This window comes from Phoca vitulina, unplaced genomic scaffold (assembly GCF_004348235.1).
Source record: "Phoca vitulina isolate PV1807 unplaced genomic scaffold, GSC_HSeal_1.0 scaffold20, whole genome shotgun sequence".
Classification (NCBI taxonomy): Eukaryota; Metazoa; Chordata; class Mammalia; order Carnivora; family Phocidae; genus Phoca; species Phoca vitulina.
Window position 1 is genome coordinate 16,643,548 of NW_022589723.1, and position 24,427 is coordinate 16,667,974.

General features: G+C 43.0%; 1 protein-coding gene across 1 annotated transcript in view; it reads right to left on the reverse strand.

Annotated features, from left to right (window-relative positions):
- Window positions 1–17,548: 17,548 nt before the first annotated feature.
- The window catches only part of SECISBP2L (SECIS binding protein 2 like), a 61,704-nt gene continuing 54,825 nt past the window's right edge, over window positions 17,549–24,427 (reverse strand). The window contains exon 18 of the mRNA XM_032417038.1: window positions 17,549–21,872. Coding sequence (XP_032272929.1) covers window positions 21,190–21,872 — 683 coding nt within the window. The 3' untranslated portion in view covers window positions 17,549–21,189. The remainder of the gene's footprint in view (window positions 21,873–24,427) is intronic.

Consider the following 24,427-nt stretch of genomic DNA (forward strand, 5'->3'; position numbering starts at 1 on the left):
GCATCAGATCCCACAGGTTATGATTTCCCTCCACTCCTGACGCCAATAACAAGCCCGGGTTCTCATCTGTGCTTCTGACTAACTGACTACATATCAGAGGTTCCACTGACTCCTTCTGTGGATTATAGGTTAAGAGCTCAGGGAGGAAGGAAGGAAGAAAGGGAGGGAGGGAGGAGGAGGAGGAGGAGGAGAGAGAGACAGAGAGACAGAGAGAGAGATGCTTCCCTAAAGCCTCCAGAGAAGAATGCAGTCCTGCCAACACTTTTATTTTAGCCTGGTGAGAGCCATGTGAGACTTCTACTCTAACATACAGAGAAGTAAGGTAATAAATTTCTACTGTCTATCGTGTAAGCTAAGTTGGTGGTAATCTGTTATGGCAGCAAGAGAAAACTAATATGGATTTTGACACCAAGGGTAGGGCGCTACTAGTACAGAATGTGGAGGGGCTTAGAGACTGGGCAATGGGGAGGGGCTGGACAAATTCTGATCAAAAAAGCCTAAATTTCTCTGAGAGCACTCTTAGTAGAAATACGGACATTAAAGGTCCTACGGAGGAGGTCACAGAACAAACTGAAAAACATGTTATTGGAAAATGGAAATGGGAGGGAAGATAATCCTTGTTAAACAGTGACAGAAAACTCAGTGGAATTGTGTCCTGCAGTCGTGTGAAAAGCAGAATTTGTAAAAAAAAAATAAAAAATAAAAAATAAAATAATAATAATAATAATAAAATTGAACACTTAGCGGAGATTTCCAAGCTAAGTATTAAAAGTGAGGTCTAGTTTCTTCTTGTTGCTTTTAGTAAAATGAGAGAGGAATGTAATAAATTGAAGGAAGAAATGTTAAACCCCCTCCCCGCCGCCAGGATTTGGTAGTTTTGAAAACCCTCAGACTATCTGGATATCAAAAGGTTCTAATATTCACAAAATTCACTGTCAGAAATGTGTGCTCTACAGAAAAAGCCAAAGGTATGACACCTCAGAAGATTCTGGTCAGAGTATAAAGTCACACAAAGGCTCTTAGATTAAGAGTGTGCCTCATAAATATCCCCAAACTAGAGAGCTTAAGGTGTGTTCTCCCAGCCATATCAACAAAAGCCAAAAATAGAGATGAGATTATCCTGGAAAGGTCTATGAATAAGCCTCTGTCTAATGGAGTAAATCCCCATGACACACCGGGGAGACCCAGAGGTTTCTTGAGAATGTCACACCAGCAGAACCCTGCCAGCTTGAACTGAAATGGACAAAATCCAAAATGAAAGAAGGCTGTCAAACCAGCAAAATTCTATCCACAGGAAACAGGCTTATAAAAACTGCTCTGCTGCAAATCCATGCTACCCCTCATGAAAAAGGAAGGATGATTCAGAAGACAGCCATGAGCCCAGGGGACGGAGCCACGGCCACAAAGGGTTATTCCCACACCTTGACACCTAACGGAATTGTCTCAGCTGGATTTAGAAATGACTTAAGACCAATAACTCTTTTTCGCTTTCAGTTTTCTCCCTTTTTGAACAGGAATGCCTGTGACTGCTAACCTAAGTCTGTCCGACCATTGTATTTTGAGAGAAGATAATTTGTGTTTTTAGTGTCATGGGTCCACAAATGCAAAGAAATCGTGCCCCAGAATGGATCATTCCCAGAGCTTCCCCCATACCTGATTTAGATGATAAAACTTGGGCCTTGTGAGCCGATGAGATTTGGGACTTTGAGTTGATGCTATCCTAGGTTGAGACTTTGGGGAACCTGGATGGAGGTGAATGTATTTTGCATGTGGGGCAGATGTAAGCTTCGGCAGCCGGAGGATGGAATTATCTAAGGGAAGTTAGAAGAACAAATTTGCGTTGTTCAAGCAGCTAAATTCGTGGTAAATTCCTTTATGGCAGCAACACAACCAACAGTACTAATACAGACACCTTTACGATGAGTTGGGGGAAAGACGCATTTTGCACCATGAGATTAAAAAAAACAACAACAGCCACCTCAATAAATAAGTAAATAAATGAGAAAAAAGTTTTGCCCCATCTAATTCTAGTCCCCCAGAGAAATGATATCTTCATTTGTGCTCGTCAGAAGTGCAGGATTAACTCTAGGAGGGCTTTCCAGTCTAATCTTCCATTTCTGAAGCATACACTTAAGAAATCTGCTTTGTGGTTCTGAGCCTTCATTTTTACAAAGTAAAATGGGAACAGGGAGTACGCATTCTGTGCTACGCCTTCTGCAGAGCCACACCACCATGCCCTAGCCAGTGAGGTAGTAAAGACGTTCTCCAACGATATTTTCTTCAACAATCATACATAGGTCCATGGCTTCTATTCATAACCAATACTGAACCTCAGATTTTCTTTCTAGTTCAAGCTTATAAGTTCCAGAGTAAAATTTTAGTTGATCTTCAAACTCAACAGGTCAATAACAGACTGCTCCCTTGGTCACCATCACCATCTTTCCGTCATCTCAGATGCCTCCCTCCCTTCACAGCCCATATCTGACCACTCATCAAATCTGTCCATCCTACCTTTGAATTGCCTTTTGACTTTATACTCAACTTTCCATTCACATGTGTTCACAAAAAGGTCACACCCTGGTCACCTCTCACTGAGACTCTCCCTTCACACACTCCAATACACTCTTGTCAGGATTATCTTTCTTTCTAATTCAAACATATGATCGTATCAGTTCCTGGATTAAAATCTTTAATGACTCCTATGATTTACAGGATAAAATTCGAATCCTTTACCATGGCTAGCCCCAACTAGCTTTTCAACCCCTTCCCCCACCATTATTCCTTGAAAATCCTATTTCTAGCAAGCCATGCTACTGGTCACTGCTTGAAGACAAAGGAAATATGTGAGAAAATGGAAGTATTCTGATACAACTGTCCTAAGAAGTTTGGCTAATTTCCCCTCCCCTGATACACCCTCTCCCTCATCTTCCTCAGATCCTAAGTACTACATCTTTCAACTTCTCAAAATCTGTTCTCAGATTCTTCATTCACACTGAGGCAAATGATTGATAACATTTTAAAGTGGTGTTGGTGCTGACTGCCTTTAAATAGATCTTATCAGCTCATGAAAGACGGACCAAACCAGCAGTGTGGTAAGTTTGGTTCAAATGTGGATTAGAAGAACAGGGGTTTTTGTACAGCCCACCAGGAAAGGTGTTATGATGTAAGTTTGCCAAATTGGAGACAAAATTGGTTAATGTTCTACAAGGCAATAAAACCATAACCTTTGGGGTTATCTTTTCTACTGGACAAAAATTATGTGCCTCTATTCTAGACAAGGTCTACAAGTTAACATGTAACTTCAGAGTCTGAGCCCTGAATTAATAGTAAAAAGCCGAGTCAGACAGAGCCACATTCCTCCAGATAATTCAATAATTCCCCATTGAGCCCGTTACTGAATGCTTCGGTATAATACTGAAAGGATAAATTGTCCACCTTTGTACCTTATTCCCAAGTGTTTAACGATTTTTTTCAAACCCATCAGTGGAGGCAATCAAACTGGAGGAATTTCTGGCATCAGTCAGTAGATGTATAAGGGCAGACCCGAGTTCTAATATGTGAGCCTCCCTTTGATGCCAGCTATAAATACAGCTTTGCTAGTAGAGCAAATCATGAAACGAGGGTGGTACTGCTCTGCATGCCTAATACCATCTGATGAGCTCAGTGATTTCTGGATGAAAGATAAAATTTGATCCACCGGGATTTACTCTGGTGACCCAAGTCTAGCCGAGACTTTAAAAAGCAAACCGGGCCTATTTTCTGTCTACCATTTCCTGGAAAACCCACCAGCGCAACCTGGTGATGCAGATGCAACCCGGAACAAGGGTTCTGGAACAGGTAGACTCGAATCTGAATCCTAATTCAACCTACTTAGCTGATGGTCTCTGCAACTTAGTTTCCTCACCTACCAGATTATAAGTATCACAACCAATGGAGAAATGGTTCCCAAACCAGGGTTTGTCTGTGAAAAGGCATTTTCCAGGTTATATAGAAATAATAATAATTTTATAAATATGTAATGGGAGACGTGGACCACACAGTAAGATTTGAGAGTTAAATGTCAATACTGTTGTTTTTTAAATTTCGAGATTGTCCTTCTTATTTTTTGTGTGTGGTAAAATGTCTTTTTTGTTATGAAGTAGTTTTTTAAGTGGTTTTACATGGCAAAATAGAAGTTGGCAGCCCTATGTCCCTCTCCAAATGATTTTTTTGATCCTGCTCTGGGAACCACTGTAAGAGAACGTGTGGATTTACTTTGGGAACTAAAAGTATGTATACAGGGAGCTCTTATTACTGTAGTATACAGTGTCACTGCTTGTAGGGTGATGGAAATATGATCCAGCTGGTCCTCAAGGTTCCTGAAGAACCCACACTAAGACAGTGGCTCCCCTGAGAGTCTAACTGGGGCCGGGCGTCTCACAGAGAAAGAACTTGGGGCCCATGGGCAGCATGGAACCTCTGGGTTAAGCCCTGGCCTTCTCTTTAAGAAGAGGAATTACACCCCCCCCCCCCCCCGGGGACTTTTACTTCTGGGAGGCAGGTTGGGGAGGGGTAGTGAATAGCATGATAGGACCCTAACTCTTTGGTGGCTAGGGAAACTCCCAGGCCCAAAAGTCAGTGATGAGAGGGAAGAATCCAGTTTGCTGCAGGACAGCAGGGACAGAGAAGGAAAGGAGGGCATGGTGCTCATATTTGGGAAACTGGGGGGAACTGGTGGAGTTCCAACTGGCCAGGATGGGTTATGCAGCAATGTTTGCAGAGGACCTAGGACAGCCCCATGACTTTTGTCAGGATAAAGGGTGCTGGAATAATCCCAGGGGGTCCTATTGGCCTCTTTGAGCTGACCATGCATATTTTAAATTCCTTTTTTCATTTTACGTAGATGTACTTCATTGAAAGAAATAAAAAGAAGCCAGAGATAAAAATCAAATTCACTCATACCCGAATTTAGACACAGTCCTGTTAACATTTTAATATATAACCTCCGTGTCTTTTTTCCCTAGGCAGACTTTTTTCTAAACGAAAAATAACACGTTATTGTGCATACAGTTTTCTACCTTTTTTTCATTAAACAAAAGACCCAACATTTTTCCATGCCCCTAAACGTACCATGTCATTTTAATTGCTATGTAGCACCACTGTGCAAATGTTCCATAATTTAACAAACAGTGGGTGGGGGCATTTAGGTTCTGTCTACACACACACACACACACACACACACACTATAGGGCGGTGATAGTTCTTGTAGCTAAATCCTCCCATACAAAATGCTAATTGCAGGCTCCAGATAATGAGCATATGAGTATCCACTGTACCATTCCTTCAACTTTTCTGCATGTTTGAAATTTTTTATAATAAGATTAGAGTGGAAAATTTGGGGTATCCGCAAATACATAATGAGTTCCTGTAAGTAGCATGGCTGGATCAAAGAAGATGCCAGTTTTCAAGGTCTGCAATGAGAGCTGGGTGATCAGTTCTCTGGATGAACGGCGGCACGGGCGGGATCCTCCGCGGCCGGCGCAGCGCCCCCCTCGGAGCCGAGCAGCGGGAGCAGCCGCCCGGGGCTGCGCGCCTCGCCCTCTCCCGGGCAGCCCGGAGGCCGCCGGAGCGCGCCCCGTCTGCGCTTTCGCACGGCCTCCCTGGAAAAGACAGCGGAGGGCCAGTCTGCCAGGCGCGCAGCATCAAAGCTGCAGGCGCTGGAGGAAGAAAAGGGCCAGTGTGCATTCGCGAAACTCCAAAGCTCTTCTCCAGGCACAGCGACTCCCGGGGGGAGGGGGAGAGGGAGCCGAGACCGCGCTTTAACAGAGTGGGCAGTCAGGCTGTGGGTGCCCCGCCGGGACAAAAGGGCCTCAGTGCTGGAGAGGAGGCAGCCCCAGGGCTTGGGGGCAGCATGAAGGGAAGCTGTGTCCCCGCAGCACTCAAGTTCACCTTTGTCTTCTGAGTCCAAGTCAAAGGAAGGTTACGGAGGAGCCTGCAGGCTCTCCTCCCTCCTCAGGGGGTCTGGTCGATAGGAATGGCCAAGTTCATTCCCCAAGATGCTGGGAATTCAGATGAAAATAGAAACGTGCTTGCCTGCTAGCTGGGACGGCGGCGGGGTGTTTATGTCAATAGCTGTGTCCTCTGGCTAGGGCCAACGGGGGGGGGGGGGGGGGGGGGGGTGGAGCCAGTACAGATTACTGGAACCGGTGGCCCTGAAGGGGACACAGGCAAACATGTCACATGCAATAAAGAATCTGCCTTTGTTTGGGAGTGGGGGAGAGAACGGGACAAGAGATCGGAGGTGAGCAGATTTCTTTCCGCCAGACCCTAGCCAGCTCCGGCGCAGTACAGACGCTGCTGCGTCTTCCCCAAAAGAGAAAGGCCACGTGGTGTTCTGGCCTGGCAGCGGCAGCCCACGGATCCCCAGGCAAGGTCAATGGCGGAAGGTCAAAGGCTACCTTTCTTGGCCGGGAGCCTTGCTGCGTCTTCTCTTAGAGTTGGCACGCAATCAGCCGTCTTGGGCCAGGTCTCTGCCGGCACGCAGAAAAAAACCTGCTCTTGGCTGAGTTACCTAAATAATTACAGTGGCTTGAAGCAGTGAGGAGTAGCTGTAATGACAGGCAATTCACAAGCGCCGCCCCCCGCCACACCCGAGTTGCACATAAATTTTGTAATCCTACTTTTTGCCATAGAGAGGTGAGATAGTTAAGAAAGACGAGCAAATGAAAGAGCTAACATGCAAACTTTGAATCCTAGACCTGAGTTTCATTTCTAACTTTGCCACTACTATCTATGACTTTGGACAATTAACCCTATTCAATTGCCTTATCTGTAAAATGGGTGTAGGGTAATCTGCCTTATGGTGTTGTTCTCTCTCTAAAAAAAAAAAAAAAAAACCTAAAAAAATCTTTGAAATTTTGCAAAACGAAACACCATACTTTTGTGAACACCAACTCTTTAAGAGCACGGTGGGTTTGATAGTAGGGTTGTTTTTCATAATGCTCTTCAACGACGGCCTGATGTCAAGGTGCAACTCAGTGAGGGCACTGCTCCGAGCAGCCTGCTTAAACAACACCTTCACCACCACCATCACCTACAACAGCAATGCTCATTGACTCTCCAACAATCCTGTGGCTTAATCAAGGCCCCTGCCAGAAGATGATGGAGCCGAGAATCCAAACCAGCAGCTTCTACACATGTGCACTTGGCTCCACCAACATTGAATAACTCATGGGCAACTGTAAGAGAATCAGAGAAGTAAAGACACCTCTTCTCTCTCTTTTTTAAAAAGATTTATTTGAGAGAGAGAGCACGAGGAGAAGCAGCCTCCCCACCGAGCAGGGAGCCTGACGCGGGGCTTGATCCCAGGACTCCAGGATCATGACCTGAGCCAAAGGCAGATGCTTAATTGACTGAGCCACGCAGGCGCCCCAAGACACCTCTTCTCTTATAAAGAGAACTATTCTCTTATCTCATGGGCCAGAGAAAAGCAATGAGGAACAGAATAACGGAGGGCAGCTAAGTGAGTCAAGTTAACTTGAAAGGGGAGGATTTGAGCAGAGAAGCTGAGAAGGAAGAGAGAATGAGTTCCGTGGCAGTGGGGAGAGTGCTGGAGAGAACTGCTTGGGTAAATGCCCAGACTCAAGGCCTGAAGGTGGAGGTGGAGGGTAGAGATGTAGGTCACGAGAGCTGTTGTCCTCTACTTGGACGGCCATAACAAAATTCCACAAACTGGGTGGCCTGTTTTAAACAACAGACTTTTATCTTCTCACAGTTCTGGATGCTAGAAGTCCAAGATCAAGGTGCTGACAGTGTTGGTTTCTGGGGAGACCTATCTTCCTGCCTTGCAGATGGCTGCCTTCTCAGCTGTCCTCACGCAGCCTTTCTTTTTTGCTTGTGTGGAGAGAGAAGATGTGCTGGTGTCTCCTCCTCTTCTTAAAAGGATGCCAATCCTATTAGACTAGGGCCCCACCCTCTGGCCTCATTAAAGCTTCACTACCTCCTTAAAGGCCCCATCTCCAAATACAGTCACATTGAGGGTTAGGGCTTCAACATAAGAACACAATTCAGTTCAGAACAGGAATCAAAGGTGGGGTGGGTGGAGGGCCCCCAGAACATAGTTAAGGAGAAAATCTAGACTTGCCAATGAGAACGATCTCCTCAGGCCTACTGGGCTCCGGGACAGAGGCTAGTTCTACCCGGTAAAGGACATAGAGCTTTCGGGTGCAGGGCAGAACCCGTGCCGGTTCTCACAAAGGATCAACGTGTGGCCTCACAGCCACGTTAGTGAGTTGGAGAATCCTACAAACCAAACTCCTGGCTCGGCCGCATATGAGCTCTGCGACCTTGGGCCAGTTGCTTGAATGCTCACAGCCTCTGTTTCCTTATCAAACAAGGCTAATCGTAACTACCCCGTTTCCTGCAGAAGGTAGAAAATGGAGGTCGGGTGAGGAGGAGCAGTAGGGAAGAACAATTCTCAACCTCCCTACCCCCACACGCTCCCAACTGCACATACGCATTGTAATCTACTGTGAACTAAAAGGAAATGGTGGGTGTAAGTAGAGGTGCTGGGTAAGCTAGAAGGTGCCATATCAACGATATAAAGGATGGTATCAACAACAGTGACGGGGACAGCCGCAGAAGCTGTACTCGGGCATTTTGTCAATCCAACACCCACGTGGCCGCCTGGGTGTGAGAGGTACAGCCTCGGCCAGCGCTCATTACAGTGGTGGAGGTGAAAGGCCCCGCGAGGGGACCGTCCCGTGATGGCCAAAGGAACTGTCCCCCCCATCCTTCAATAATGTGCCCAATTACTCCCCCCTCTGCTTCTGGTCTCTCCCTCCCTTCCCTCCACCCGCCACCCTGGCCAAAACTTAGATGTTGGGGAGGCAAGAGCAAGCAGAGATGAAGCCCCAAATCCTCCCAAACCAGGTTGGGCCTGGGGTGGGCATGCTCCCCTTCTTTCCACTATCATGACTGTGAGTGAATCTGGGGATACACATTAGGCTTGGCCGTCTGTCTCCTCACAGCAATGGAGGCTCCGGGGGGCTGGGGCTGCCATCTTGCTGCTCTTTCCCGGGCCTAGCCCAGTGGCTCAGACACAGCGGGGCTCAGTGCAGGCTGAAGAGCAGGGAGTGAATGAGGCCTGGGAAGCCCACTCTCTGGGGAGCCAGACGGTAAGAGGAGAATGAGAAGGAAGTTACCATTCCTGCCTCTGCCTTGGGAGAAGTCCTCTAAGGCTTGGTTTCTTTCGGGGCAAAGGGAGTGATACCCCCCTCACAGGGAGGCCGTGAGCACTCCGTGACAGGGCGCAGGTGAAATGCCAACGACTGAGCTGGGCACGTGGTCATCCCAAAGAGGGGTGCAGTCAGGGCGCTCCTGTTGTTGGAATGCTCACCCTCCACCCCCTCCCCCAGCTGCCTGGGCACCGGCTCCGCATTCCTACTGTGGCATTTGTTCAGATACAGAATTCAATATTATACTTAGCAAAATCAGTCTTGACTGAATGTCTATCATGTGCCAGGCACTGTTTTAAGTACACTCAATCCTCATAAGTCTACATTATTATTCCTGTTTTATGCATGAGGCAGCTCAGCGCAAGTTAAGTAACTCTTTCAAGACGGGATTTGAAGCCAGAACATCGGAATCCAGAGTCTATGCTCTCAGCCTCTATATAAACTGCTTCCCGCCCATTCCAAGGTACTGCCATTTGTTTGCTAAGGAATCCTTCTCCTGGTTTAAGTCATAAGCACCTTGTTTCACTCACTTCCTTCCTCTTTTACCCAGGACAGCATCTGGCACATAAGTAGGGCACATAGGAAAGAGCCACCATTTACCGAACACATGTGTCATATACTAAACATGTCACGGACACTACCTCGTGTATGTGTTAGGAACCAGTACGTTCATTTGTCAGATGAGAAAATGGGAGCTCAGAGAGGTTATGTGACATGTATGTGATCAGAGCCAGCTCTGCCCTAGATCTGCCTGATTTGGGGGAGCACGTGCTTAATTGTAAGATAGACTGCACTCCTCCTAACCCCATGAGCATCACTGGATCCTTGGAAGGCAACGCCACATGCAGACACAGAAAATACATCTACTTAAGCAAATAAAAGCTATCTCTTACTTATTGTACACACACGCATACATACACATCTATACTCTTTATATACATGCATGAAGTGTCGGTATGTGCATAGATTAGCTCTGAAAGGCTGTGTCTACAGAACATTGCTTCGGGAAGCAGGGGAGCTTATAAGCAGGGAGGAGACTTAGGGTTCACTGTATGCCTTTTTGTAGCTTTTGAATTTTGAACAATGTGTAGGTATTGTCTATTTAAAAACAATCAGACGTTTTTTAAAAAGACTGCTATGTTTTTGGTGGAAAACATACTGGATCCAGGAGACCTGGACTCTAATCTCATCTTTGCCACTGACTAAGTCTGAAGAATAATCAGATTTATTTTCAGTTTCTTCATCCATAAAGTGGGTAGAGGAATAGCGGCCCCATGTCCCCCACAGGGTCAAATGAGATCAGCAGCGCGGACGCGTTTCATGAGGTGTGTACAACCCTGCACCTGCAATACATCAGGATTCAGGATGTCATAGTTGTATGTCCAGAGCACATCCACCCACTCTGGAAGCCCGGGGACCTCGTAAGGAGCAGCATGGCCTTGGCAGATATAACTGCTTAGGAAAGAGTTTTAGGCGCTTCGCCGACATCCTGTGGCCAGAGCAGCATGAAGCTCCAGGATGAAATCTTTAAGCAAAGCATTTGTATTCCCCCTTCAGTCACCGTAACGCCCCCACAGGGAGTGGTCTCTTTGCTCTTGGGGTTTAAGAACATCCCCAGAGACGAGAAGACGGCCAGGAACAAGGCAGCCCTTCCCCAGCTGGCGGAGGGAAGCATGGTGATGATGGTAGAAGTTGGTGGTGGTGGGTGGTACTGCCCTGTTGCTGTTTTCTGCTCGGTTAGAGGAAGATTCCAGGCGCAGAGAAACTGTAGCATCTGTGGTGTAAGGGGGCCTGCAGACTTGGGCGATCTCTGCCTCAGGAGTTCCATGACCCCAACTCAGCAAGCACAGTTGTTTTTTTTTTTTTGTCCAGATAACAAAGCTTTCCTTATCGAATCTTCTTTTCAAAAGTAGAATTGGGGTGGGGGAGAACTCCAGGGGATTTTCTAGTTTCTGAGGCACAGGGTGGAGGGGGCAAGAGCCTGGGGATTGGAAAATTTCCAATCCCGAAGTCTAAGTGACCTTGGCCAGGTCTCTTCACTTCCCTGGGTCTGTTTTCTCATCTGTAAAAGAGGGGATTGAACTGAATCATCTCTTTGGTTCTCTCCATACCAAAGACCGTATGTCCTAGAAACTCTGCCTTGGGTTCAGCTTATGTTGTCCTTACCCCCATGCCGCCACCAGCCCTGTGTCTCTCAGAGACTGAGGCATCTGCTGTGTTTCCTCATCCCTGTCATCAGCATCTGGAGCCCACAGATAGGGGGGTGTCTATCTCTCCTGAGACGTGAACACCCCAGGAGGGGAAAGGGCCACCTGATGGACACCAAGGAAACCTTGAATCTCACACTTCCCCTCTGGAGTAGGACCATGGGTAAGAAATGGACCATGCACGCGCGCGCGCGCGCGTGTGTGTGTATTCTCATGCATGCATCTGTATATGTTCATTTGCATGCATTAGTAGGAGGGGCCAGGAAAGTGTGACCGTATAGCTATCATGCTGAGTTGTAGACACTTCCTCCTAGAAACAAGGGGGGATCACAACAGCAGTGTCCAACCCGTGTGGCTGAAACACTACATTTGCAACAGCACTGTTTCCTATGGGTATAGGGCAGTTTCTATCATTTCACCTCCCGCATGAGTTATCTTTGAGGGCTCCTGGGGTTTAGTTTGGAAGTATTATCAGCACTTAACATGGTTTCTTTGGGAAAATGTTCTGAGTCCCAAGCAGTTTATACATTCTCAGCACACAACATGTGTGAATGGGGACTGCACGTACTTCTCACAACTCTGCCACGGTACCTAACTCAACCATGGGCACATAATCAGCAACAATCAATTAATTCAAATAAAATATAACAAGGGTCCTCATTTCATGACTTACTTATGTGTTTGAACAGTAGGGTGACCAACTCTCCCCGGATTACCTGGGACTGTCTGGGTTTTTAAAATGAAGTACCACATCTGGGGAACCCCTCACTCCTCAGGCAAACCAGGATGTGATGATGTCTTTAGGAAGAGAGTGAATCCATTGTAGGCAGGGGCTTTGTGCTCCATTCTCCTTCCCAGGAACACAGAGGCTACTCAGGCAAGTATTTCTAAGCCCCTGTCCAGTGATCCTGGTTGTGGGCGACTGTTCCCTGAGACGTGGCCGGAGGAACATGCAGAGGCTTCAGTGCGTCAGCCTCACGGATACTGCTCATGAGGGCAGGCAGCTGGAGTCCACTTCCCAGTGTCGTAGAACACACAGTCTTCACCCATCTTGCTTGAGCCAACTGCACGGTGAGGGCCAGCCCAGCTCATTCTCCAGGCCTTCTGCTAGCACGTGACTCCGGCTTTTCTTGGACCATTTACTCAGCAGCTCTCGCAGAGGTGCCTCCCTGCCCTTTTGCTCCTCGCACGCCTCCTCATGTGATGGGAGAAAGTAAGTGGGCTACGTGGGAGGAAGCACTGGCATGTGATCAGAAGCTGTGGGTGAATTCTCCTTAGCCTCTTCCCCAGGAAGTGAGGGGGGGTGGGAAAGGCCTGTTTTATCCCAAAGATCTGGATGAGTCTGGCTAAGTCTACTCTGGAACATTAGAGAATAGCTAAACAGGTGCCAGAAACAGAGGTCAAGAGCATTTGAATGCACTGTGTGAGTACATGCCCACCGACTTGGGGCCCTGAACCCATACGGGCTTAATCCAGCATCCTGTCATCGAGTGCATACAGTTTCTCCACCTCTGCATTATTGACATTTTTGGCCAGATAATTCCTTTGCTGTGGGGTGGGAGGGGGTGCCGTCCTGGGCATTGTAGGATGCTTAGCAGCATCTCTGGTCTTGACTTACTAGAGTAGCACTCTCTCCAGTTATGACAAAAAAAAAAAAAAAAGTTTCCAGGCATTGCCAAATATCCCCTGGGGAGAAAATCACCCCCAGTTGAAAACGTCGAAATCAGAGCAGACCACACATCCCTTGTGTGTCGCAACCTCATGGAAGCTTCAGTCTAAGCAACAGAGTTTAATGCATGTTACATGAAAAACTAGTTCCCCAGGATGTTCATAGTTTTTGCACAGAGATAGTACTCTGGGGCCAGGTAAATTTGGAGAACTCCATGTTCCATGGTACAAAATATTGGGGAAATGCTGCCTGATATAGAAAAAATCTTTCCCCTTACGGAGAGTCAAAATGTATTGGGATATTAGAGGTTCTAAAACATCTGACAGTCAGGAAACCTGTTCAACACTTTTTTTTCATGGCCACCAAGCGGGTCGGAGATTCCAATCTTAACATCCGAGCACACGAAACCACTGAGCCACTCTCAGTCCCAAATCCAAAAATCCCAAGAGACCCATTGGCCTAGCGGTAGACTCACTGTCTCAAGATTCCCAGACCAGTCAATGGTCTCAGGATCAGTTAACTGTCTGCTTCTGTTGCAATTAGAGATTATATCCCTGGTGAGGGTGGAATAGGGTGGGTGTGGAGCCATTCCCCAAAGAAGGGATATACTAAGCAGACAAAATAATAGATGCCGAGCATAGTTCTTTAACAACGATTTCCTTTAAAACTTTTTTTTTTTTTTTTTTTTGCTTTGTGCTTTCCCTAAATGCCTAAGCAACTTCATCGTCTTGATTCCTGCTCAGATTTCATGGAAATTGGTGGCAGCATATCTAAATTGCGGCAAAAGTTACAAGGACATGAAAAAATTTTCTTAAATTCTTGAATTAAAAGAGACAGGTTGCTCAATATTTCCAGGGATTGGAGATAAGGGTCACTGTGACTGGCAAGGGTGAAGTCAGGTATGTATATAGATCTAGAGCTCTTACTGATTACATTCCAGGTAGTTATCCTTTTAAAAGTTGGCTACCATGAATAGCCAGATGAAGAAGAGCCTTTGAAGAGGTAAAGCAGCCCTGAGCAGACCAGGGCATCATGATCAGGCTTACTCAATTTCTATTCTGAGCAAGGGATGCTATCACTTTAAACACTGTGTTCTGGTTGCTAAGGAAACCAGATAAGTGGGTTGCCAACACAATCTTCAATCTTCCTATGAAGATTAAAGCACCTTGCTCCAACTAGAGAGCAGATGGAAGAGGCACAGGTGCGAGACGTATTTCTTATTACTGGGGGAGGGTTAGGCCAGGTGAAGGATGAAAGGAGACAGTTTCTAGTTCATGGGAAGAAGATAAAATTTGTAGTTACTGGCTACTTAACAAATCTTAACTCTTTGCTACATCAATCAAGATAGGGGTTTAAGCCTGACTTCTAGTTCCATTTCTACCACTAAATTTTCTTTGTCAAGAATTGAAGTGAGATTTGGTGCCAAGTTTGGAAGTCAGTTACAGATGTGTTTTAGTTGGCCTATTCCTTTTGGTTATTTTTTTTTTAATTTTTTTAATTTTTTATTTTTATTTTTGAGAGAGAGAGGGAGAGAGAGAGAGCAGGTGGGGGGGGCGGGGAGGGGGAGAGGGAGAGAGAGAATCTCCACGGCCAGCGCGGAGCCTGACATGGGGCTCAATCTCAGGACCCTGATATCATGACCTGAGCTGAAATCACGAGTTGGACGTTCAGCCAACTGAGCCACCCAGGCACCCGCCCCTTTTGGTTATTCTTATAAAATTATAAGCATATAAGAGTATAAAGAATAATATGCCATACTGTCATGTACTGATTACACAGCTTAAAAATAAAACATTATAGATACACTCAGTTGCTTGTGCATTTTTGCCCCCTTCCTGGTTAATCTCATAGAAATGTCTCGTGTATGTGTCACTTCTCTCTATATGGAAATTGTAGTTACTAAACTTACCATGTTTTCAACTATAAGCAATAAAGAACATTAAATACAGAGTAACTCAAGCAGCCCCCTAGTCTAGGGTGAGGCTTTTCTATTTGGGATTCAGGTTAGTTTTTCCTCCAACCCCAACTCTGAACAAATGTGAAAAAAACAGGTGTAGTCAGGAGTCAGTATGTAGGAGTGTAAATGCTGCTGAGCATGACTGAATTGCCAATGCTGATTTCCTTTCCTCATTCATTCATTCAACAAAGATATATCGAGTGCCTATTTTGTGCCAGGCATTGTGCTAGGCACTGAAGATAAAGCAGGAAAATAATGCAAAGACTCAGCCCACACAGAGCTTAGTAGGGGACAGAGACAAGATGAATAAAATCTATAGAAGTTGAAATGGAAATGGAAAAAAAAAAAAAAAGCAGGTTTGAGGAAGAAAATGATGAAGAGGTTATAATTTCAGATAGGGTTGTCCCTGATTCCCCCGAGGCTTCACGATGAACGTGCATTTGTCAGAAATTCACCCTATGCCTTACAACACTGGTTTTAGGAAGGGGAAAGCACGGACGAACAATGACAGGGAGGATGACCTCTAACATTTCTCCTATAATTGAGAAACCAGTAATTTTCACACTTTTCTCTCATTTTTAACCAGAGGTAACAAAATAACTGCTTAAATATCAATTCATTATCCTATTCTCAAGCTGAGGGTTTGTAAAACAATGCAAGTGCTCCAACTCAGGTAAACAGAGGAGACGGAGAAGCAAAGACAACCTAGGGAATCTGTGCACGCCTAAGCAGGTACCACTTTTACTCATATCTCTGTTACCCAAGTAAGTAAGACTGCAACCAACACTGCCCTAAATCGGAGTCCCACCATAGGAAGGCTGTGATTATTAACCTCTTCCCTCCAAAGCCACGACCAAGCCTTGACACCGCCAAGGAGACAAAGCACTCATTCCTCAAACCTATACCACTCCAGGCTCCAACCCACAGCTCACCAACTCACAATTCCACCATCTTTGGTCCCTCAGTAACCGAACAAAGAACATGATGCTCAGGTAGAAGCTCCAAATTTCATGCAACTCAGTATCTTACTTGCTCCAACCCTGCTTCCAGACCCAAACCTTGGATACCAGCAGTTGAGTTGTAGCCAGTTATCCAGCCCATTTCTGCAAGAGTGAATGTCTCCTTGCCACAGAGTTGCCAACTAATTACTCAGTGTAATGGGAGGAGTAGGGTAAGGAGAAATACAGGGATCAAGCCTGGGTCCAAAATGGAAGCATCGTCTGATTTTTCCAAACCTTGCACTGCGGAAGCTCTAGTTGAGCATGCTTTGGCCCTGCAATCCACAAGGCTGCCCTAGATACCTATTACACAATTAGCCACATGCCTTATTTCACATATGCAACATAAGAACCCAAGCCAAGCTAAAATATTGAATTGCCAAGATAATTTAGAAATGTCAAAAGACCTAACAGCTTAACACATGAGCTAAATGTCTTGACTGTGTTCTCTTCTCTTTCTAAAATGAAATGTATGGTTCTGGAGTTCTGAGCTTAGCCTTAGAACTAAGCACCTTTTATGGCAAGGCCCACTGCTTAGGATACTTCTCTCCCTTCTCCCCCCATTTTAAATACTTATTAATTTTACCGGGTAGCCTTTGACTTTTCAGGTGTCATGCACACCCTCTTCTGGTCAGTTAAAGAAAAACTGATCGCTGTTAGGAAAAGAACTATTGGGAATGATACAAATGGTGGTCAAAAAAGGGGAATATTCTGATACAACTGATGAGGCTTCCCTTTTTTTTTTTTCCTTCTTTCTTTTTGTGATCAGCAAAAATCCATTTCATTATGAAAATTAGTGATCCTATTTTCTAACAGATGAGCCTACTCTTCAGATTCCCTGCATTCCCCTGCGACATAGTGACAAGGGACCACTCTAAGTGAGACTCAATAAAATCCAGTCCCTGCGAAAATCAGTTCAGTCCTGGCACACTTCACATTCCAGAAGACACCTGAGGAAGGTGAGGGAAACACAGTTTTGTTTGCAACTCTGAGAATTTTGTGCTAAGACACAACAAAGCATAGTGAGTACAGGCATGACCTTTGATGTGGGACTAAGTCTGAATCCCAGTTCTGCCATTTACCAGCTGTGAGATCTTGGGCAAGTTACTGAACATCTCCATGACCGTTTCATCCCTTAAAAGTGAAAAATAGCATTTCCTCAGAGGTCTGTAGTGAGGATTAAATGAGTTAATATTGGGAAAGGGCTTAGAACAGTGCCTGGCACAGAATAACTAGCATAAAAAGGAGAAGAAATCTGTAGGGGCTTTCTCCTAACACCAGGATGGTCTCTGTAGATGCCTTGGCCTGTGCCACAGATTACACCAACCCTTCCAAATGGAAATTTTTACTAGTAATTTCCTCCTGCAGATTTTACAACCTTCTCTGGCAAACCCATCAGGGCACTAAGCAATGAGATGAGCTAGACTTCTCTTTTTTTCCCTATCCTACATGTTGGGCAGGTCATGAATCCCTTAAGTACCTATTCTGAAATGATAGACTACATTTCAATAATCATTTTATTAGTTACAGAAGAATCTCCACTAGTATTTACAAAGTGCAAAAAAAGCTGTTACTACTCCTAAAGTGTGAAATAACAATTATCCTTCATACAACAAAAGAACAAGATGAAAATCTTTTCATGTTATATAATTCACTAATTTTGCTAGTTTTTTATTAGAGCATTACAATTAAGACATTAAATTATAAATTCATGTGGTATACTTAGAAATTAAATTACAAAATAACACAAATACTTTTAAGGTGTGTTGTGCCAACAAAGTTTAAATTTTTATCATTAATTGGGATTCAGATTTCAGATTAGGTAGACAGTTTGGCTTATTCTGTGATGTGTATAAAGGCTGGAAAGGGCAAGGGAGGAGGAAGATGTCTTTAAATAAATTATGTCACAGAAAAATTTTAAAAGCAAAAAATGATTACATTTTTAAATGGTATAAGTTAATATTTTAACCTGCTGGCACAACGTACAGAAAATACTTAAATGACAGAGGTTTTTTTTTTTTAAAGCAAACAGCAGCTTTACAAACAGTAATACTTCTTTATACATATATTAAAGTAACAATGTGTTAAGATTTAACAGTTTTATGTTAAAGAGTTGAAAAATGAATGTAGAGTTCACTACTCATTTGCACATTACAATCCCCACCCCAGCCCCCCTCCCCCAGCTTATTAAGAAATCAGACAAGTACATTATTTGGATATTAATTTTTCAATATTTAAACTATGTGAATTCCTTTTGACTAATTCTTTTCCAAATACTGGAAGCATATAAAATACCCTCTCTGCAAAAATGACCTCCAATCAAAGCCTTTAAAAACTTTTCAATGTATAACACACATTATTTTTCCCATGTTTAGTCAAAAGAAATATATTACATCATTTACAAACATATTTAAACCAAAAATTAAGCTAGTATGAACATTTGTCTTTTGAGAAGTGATCTTCACAGCAAACAAACCTACTAAAGCAGAAATCTAGTTCTGGGAGTGCAATTCATATTATATAATTCATATACTTATGTACTGAAATAGAAATCTAATATTAATTATTGCCATAAAACAACCTCTACACACTAAGAAAAAAATATCTATGGTTTTTATTTCTTGTGATAATGAACCCCTACTCTTACCATTAGGTCTCTGAAGAGCCACCCACTCCCAGTTCCAAACAAAAAACAAAAAACAAAAACCAAAAAAAAAACCACTTTCCCAATTTTCACACCTCCTCCTGTATAGAATATACAAATTCCAGAATTTATCTAAAGGAAACAAATTATAAGGACATTATTAATACTTATTTAAGCATACTTTCGACACAGTAGCATTTCCTTTAATAAATTTTGGATAGTCCTCTAGAGTGACCTGTCTCATATAAAAAAGGCTGTGGTCCCTTGGGTTTGCTGGCAGAAGATCCTGCACGTGCAAGAGCATTTATCGAACACATAATCGAACACTTCTGAAGTCTATAGTAATAAATTTAAAAGTTACTGGTGTTCTGAAGATTTCCTCAACTTCTCTTTTGATACAAATGTCAAAAATGTAAAATGACAATTCTCATTCAGAAGAGATATAAAATATAAGAAACCTTTGAAAAGCCAATACCTCAAGATCAAGAGTTATCTGAATCACTGACACCAAGCAAAGGAAATTTACACCATAAAAAGTATGAAAAGTTTTTAAACTCACTTTTAAGATTGTCAGTAGTTCAAAATCTCTATCATTTCCTTAAACCAATTAACACTTCCAAATGTGTAGACACAGTAAGGTCTGCCACATATACATCCATGATTACTATTTCAGAGGCTTCATTCCTTACATGCTGTGTTCCTTTAAGTACTAGACTAAATACGTTGTGCCTAAGAAGTCTATACTGGAGAACAGTTTAGACAGGACAGGATAATAATGTCCCCCTTTAGCACACTAATAAAGTTGATAGACTGACATTTTCTATACAGCAATGCTCCTAAACTTCCATTATGCACAAATAACTAAATCATCACCCAAGAAATCTCATTCTCCAGTATTAAATGCCAGCATTATAAAACATCAAAACTAGCACAGTAGTCCCAATGAGTTCAGTAAAAAACCTGCCCAATTCTTCTCTCCTGCCTCTGTGAGGCAAAGCCCTGCCCCATGAAACCAGAGCAGGGAAAGTACCCCTCCCTCCTCAGTTCTGTGCCTGCTTGTGGGAGCTTGAGAGCTTAAGGCTGGAGCCGCGGGTGCATGTGTGTGGTCCACTGGAGGCTGGGGATGGGGGGGGCGGCGGGGAGTTGGAGGGATGAGAGAAAAACAGGTCATCTGTAAGTCTCCCAACATTACATAAACTTGTAGACATCACTACCAGGTGATTGACCAGCAAATAAAACTTCTAGCTGAGTAAGTTTAAATTCTCCCAAGCAGGTACATACATTATCTTAGAGAAGGGCAGGGATAAATAGTGATCAAGAAGTAATACCTGCCTAGATCTGTGTACTCTAAATCATCTAATAATTTCAGCACAATTAGAACAACTTTCTCGCTTCTTCAAAACTTCCTTTTCCAGCCTTTTGATTATCAGGATACACATTATAAGCTGTGTAAAGTTCTTCTCCCTGACCTCCTATCAGTAACTACGGTTGGTGTTATGTGGCAGGTGCTCAAGGCTAGGGACAAAATAGGTATTTTTTTAAAAAGGTGAAATGGTTTTTCACTCAGGACAAGTTCGGATACCTAATCAAGTTCAGATAGCAAATCCAGAGGGTCCCAAATCAAAAGCATGCAAGAGAACACACCAGTAGAAGACTCTGTTTCGGAATAGTTTACACGTTAAGTGCTGCAGTCATATAATTGGTTACAGTTAATCACCTGCCACAATTTGCCTAACTTTATGTAAATACGAATATGTACAAGAGCATTCCTGAGGTAAGTAAGAAGTAAATATGAGACAGAACCTGTTAGGTCCTATCATGGGTGACTTTTCACTATTAAAGACAACATCTATCACTTTACACAAGTAAGGCCAGCTCTACTACACCGTGGTGACTGCTTTGCTAGCCTAAGTTTTGGAGGCTCTGTTTTAGCCTATCCCAACTTTAATCGATTACAATGATCAATGGCTTCTAAAATAAACATTTTTGGACCAAAGAAAAGTCGCATCAATTTTTAAAACAAAACAATTGTGGGCTTAGCTACCCTCAGCCTTTTTTTCAGTTTTCCAAATCTACCTCCAGTTCTTTTTTAAAGAAGCCCAAACAACTTTTGATCAAATTAGAGTGAAGGAGGCATAGTCTTGAAACATTGGTAAGTGCTCCTATCGATCTTTAACTTTCAAAATGACTCTAAATAGGCATTTTAAATTTATTTTCTTTTTTAAACCTAGTCTTCTTCTATTTTAATCATTATTTTCCATAACAAAATAAGCTCAAACAACTGAATTTCCACACAGCTCTTAGAAAGACACTTAGATGCTAATTAAAAGCTAAGCTACAGATTATAGTAAAACAAGTAAAAGACAGCTACAAAAAATATTTGTCAGAAATTAAATATATATATTAAATACTGGACAATGCAAAACATTGAGATGAAGCATAAAAGAGAATGGCTGCAACCCTTACACAGTTGGAGACAGACAGTGGACATTTCCTGAGTTACAGACCTGGGGGCGGATAACTAAGATCAGAGGGCTCGTTGTTCAGCGAGCTGCAGCTGCTAGGCTTCTGCTGCTCCTGACTTCCTTGGTGGTCAGTAGTCCAGGCCTCCCCATCTATACCTGGTTCTAGCACTTCAGGCGCTTCTGCCTCCTCTTCTCCACTCTGCTCTGCATGGTCTTCCTCAGAACCATTAAGGGTTTTTCCAAGCTGAAGAGTCTCCATTGTTCTCTGGGTCTCAGAGACCCACGACTCAATTCTACTATTGAGCTGTACTTCTACAGATATGGGTTCATGAGTATAATCTTCCTCCTCTTCCTCATCTTCATCATCCTCTTCTTCGAGCATGCCAGGGACAAGAGTGCTGGTGGTGCTGGTGATGGAGGAATTTAACAGATCTCGGCAACTGCCATCCAAAGAACCAGTCTCTGTACTCTGCTGGGAGGCCCATTCCAGGTCATCGGGCTTCACTTCCTCTTTATCGCTCACTGTTGATCTCCCAGGGTTTGCAGCTGAGGTAGTACTGCTTGCAGCCAGTAATGATGGCTGCTTACCAACAGGGGCTGCATCAGACGGAAGTTTCCTGGGCTTTTCAGATGTGCTATGCTTACTGGAAACCTCTCTCTCATTTTCTGATGTTTCCAGCCCATCTGAGGTTTCCACCATGTTTCTCCAATTTGTTTCTGCAAATATCAAACAGATTTTTTAAAAACCAGAACAGTTCCAGAATCATACAACTCTTAAAAGAGGGAAGAACAAACTACAGAAATTTGTTGGCTCACCAACTGGTTGGAGAAACTAAAAACTTATTCTAGTACTGGTTTAAATGTTACAAAAGGAAAACAATTCTCAAAAATGTGCATTTAAGATAAAGAAACAAGGAGGCAAAAGTAAGCGTATTTATGCCTCAGAATGCACAAGATCTTGTAACAACAGGAGCTCATTAATGCTTTTACATAAAATCCATATTCATGAGAATCAATGAATTGCCTTTTTTTTTTTTTTGGCCTAGAGGTGTACTGGGCCCAAGGATCCACGAGTCACAGATGGCAGAGCCAAGATGTCCAGCAGAAATACTTCTAATTTGACGTGTTTGTTTCATGCTCCCACAGCAAGTTATCTGAGAACTGTCTTAGCCTATAATGGGACTTGTTTCCACTTATAATAAGCAAAGAAGCCATCCATGCATTTCTAACATTTGTGAAAATCTGTTTAATAATACATGTAGCTGGGCTCACCAACTGAATTTGGTAGCCAAAAAAAGAAGTGTTATTATATAATACAGTGGTGATAATCTAAATTATTTTTAATGACAGAAAGTCAGTTTAAAACAAAAAAACTGGGAATGAGGAGACAAAGGACAGCTCTCTTACCCCTCATTTTTCATGTATTTTTCTTTCATTTTTCATTTTTTTATTATTGAGGTATAATGGACATATGACATTATACTAGTTTCAGGCGTACAACATAATGATTTGGTATTTGTAAATACTGCAAAATGATTGCCTTAATAAATCAAGTTAATAATCTGTCAGCATACAGTTACCAAAAAATTTTTTTCTTCTGATGAGGATTTTAAGATCTACTCCATAGCAACTTTCAAATATGCAATACAGTATTATTAATTATAATTGCCATGTTGTACGTTATATCCCCATGACTTATTTATTTTATAACAGCCAAGTCTCTACTTTTTGACACCCTTCACTCATTTCACCCACTCCCCAAGACTCTGGCAACACACACGTGTGTGTGCACACACACTATGTCTTCTTTATCCATTCATCCATTTGATGGACACTTAGGTTGTTTCCATAATTTGGCTACTGTGAATGATGATGAAATGAACATGGGAGTAGAGATATTTCTTTGAGGTAATAATTTCATGTCCTTTGGGTATATACCCAGAAGATGGATTGCTGGATCATATGGTATTTCTATTTTTAATTTTTTGAGGAACCTCCATACTGTTTTCTGTAGTGCCTGCACAAATTTACACTGTCACAGTGTACAAGGATTTCATTTTCTCTACATCCTTGCTAACATTTGTTATTTTTTGTCTTTTTGATAATAGCCATTTTAACAGGTGTCAGGTGGTGTATCTTGTAGTTTCAATTTGCATTTCCCTGATGATTAGTGATGTTGAACATCTTTTTATATTGGCCATCTATATGTCTTCTTTGGAAAAAATGTATATTCGGATCCTCTGCTCTTTTAATTGGATTGTTGGTTTTTTTCAGTTGTATGAGTTCTTTATCTATTTTGGATATTAACCCCTTATCAGACAGATGATTTGCAAGTATTTTCTCCCATTCAGTAGGTTGCCTTTTCATTTTGTTGATTCCCTCTGCTGTGCAGAAACTTCTTAGTTTGATGTAGTCCCATTTATTTATTTTTGCCTTTTAAAAAAAATAACACCCCCTTCTATTTGCATTATAGCTGCTACCTACAGTTTGTAAGTATCATGATCAAGCTGTAGTGATAAAGCAAGTCTACTCATACTAATATATCAACTTGAATGTCACCTATCAACTATTCACTGATAAAAACCATATTTTGGGCACTTGAAGTCAGGGCACATGGTTTGGAAAAAACCTTTCTTTCCTGCAGTTACTTCAAGTTTGAAGTAAGTTGTTTCCAGTCTCCTACTCATGAAAAAAAAAATCTACTCCTCCTCCTATATTTTCATTCTTAGTTAATAACATTATCATTTTTGTAGTCTCAAAGCAAAAGAAAACTTATAGTACTCATTGACCTTATATTTCTCCCTTACTTTATTCAACTGAACTTATATGTCACTTCTAGCTCAAAAACTATTAAATTTGGTCACTACTGTCTTAGCTCAAGCCTTCTTTATCTTGCTATACATCTATATATATTCCTAATTGGTTTTGTGAATTGGTCACATCACTGTCTAACGGGCTTTCTATTACCCTATGACAAGATCCAAACACCTCAGCTTGGCATAGCCAAAGCCCTCTGTGATCTGACCCTCACCTATCTTTCCCATCCCATTCATTACAACCCCCAGCCATGCACTCTATGCTTGGGGTCAGTCTGAATTCTCATTGCTCCCAGAAGTCATAACCTTTCTATTTACAATTCCTTGCTTTGCATAAGCTGTTCTTTCCATATGAGATGTGTTTTCCTCCTTCACCCTTCAGACTCCCACCCATCCTGGATGACCATCCTTAAATGTCAATTCCTTATGAAGTCTTTCCTGACTTTCCACTCACGT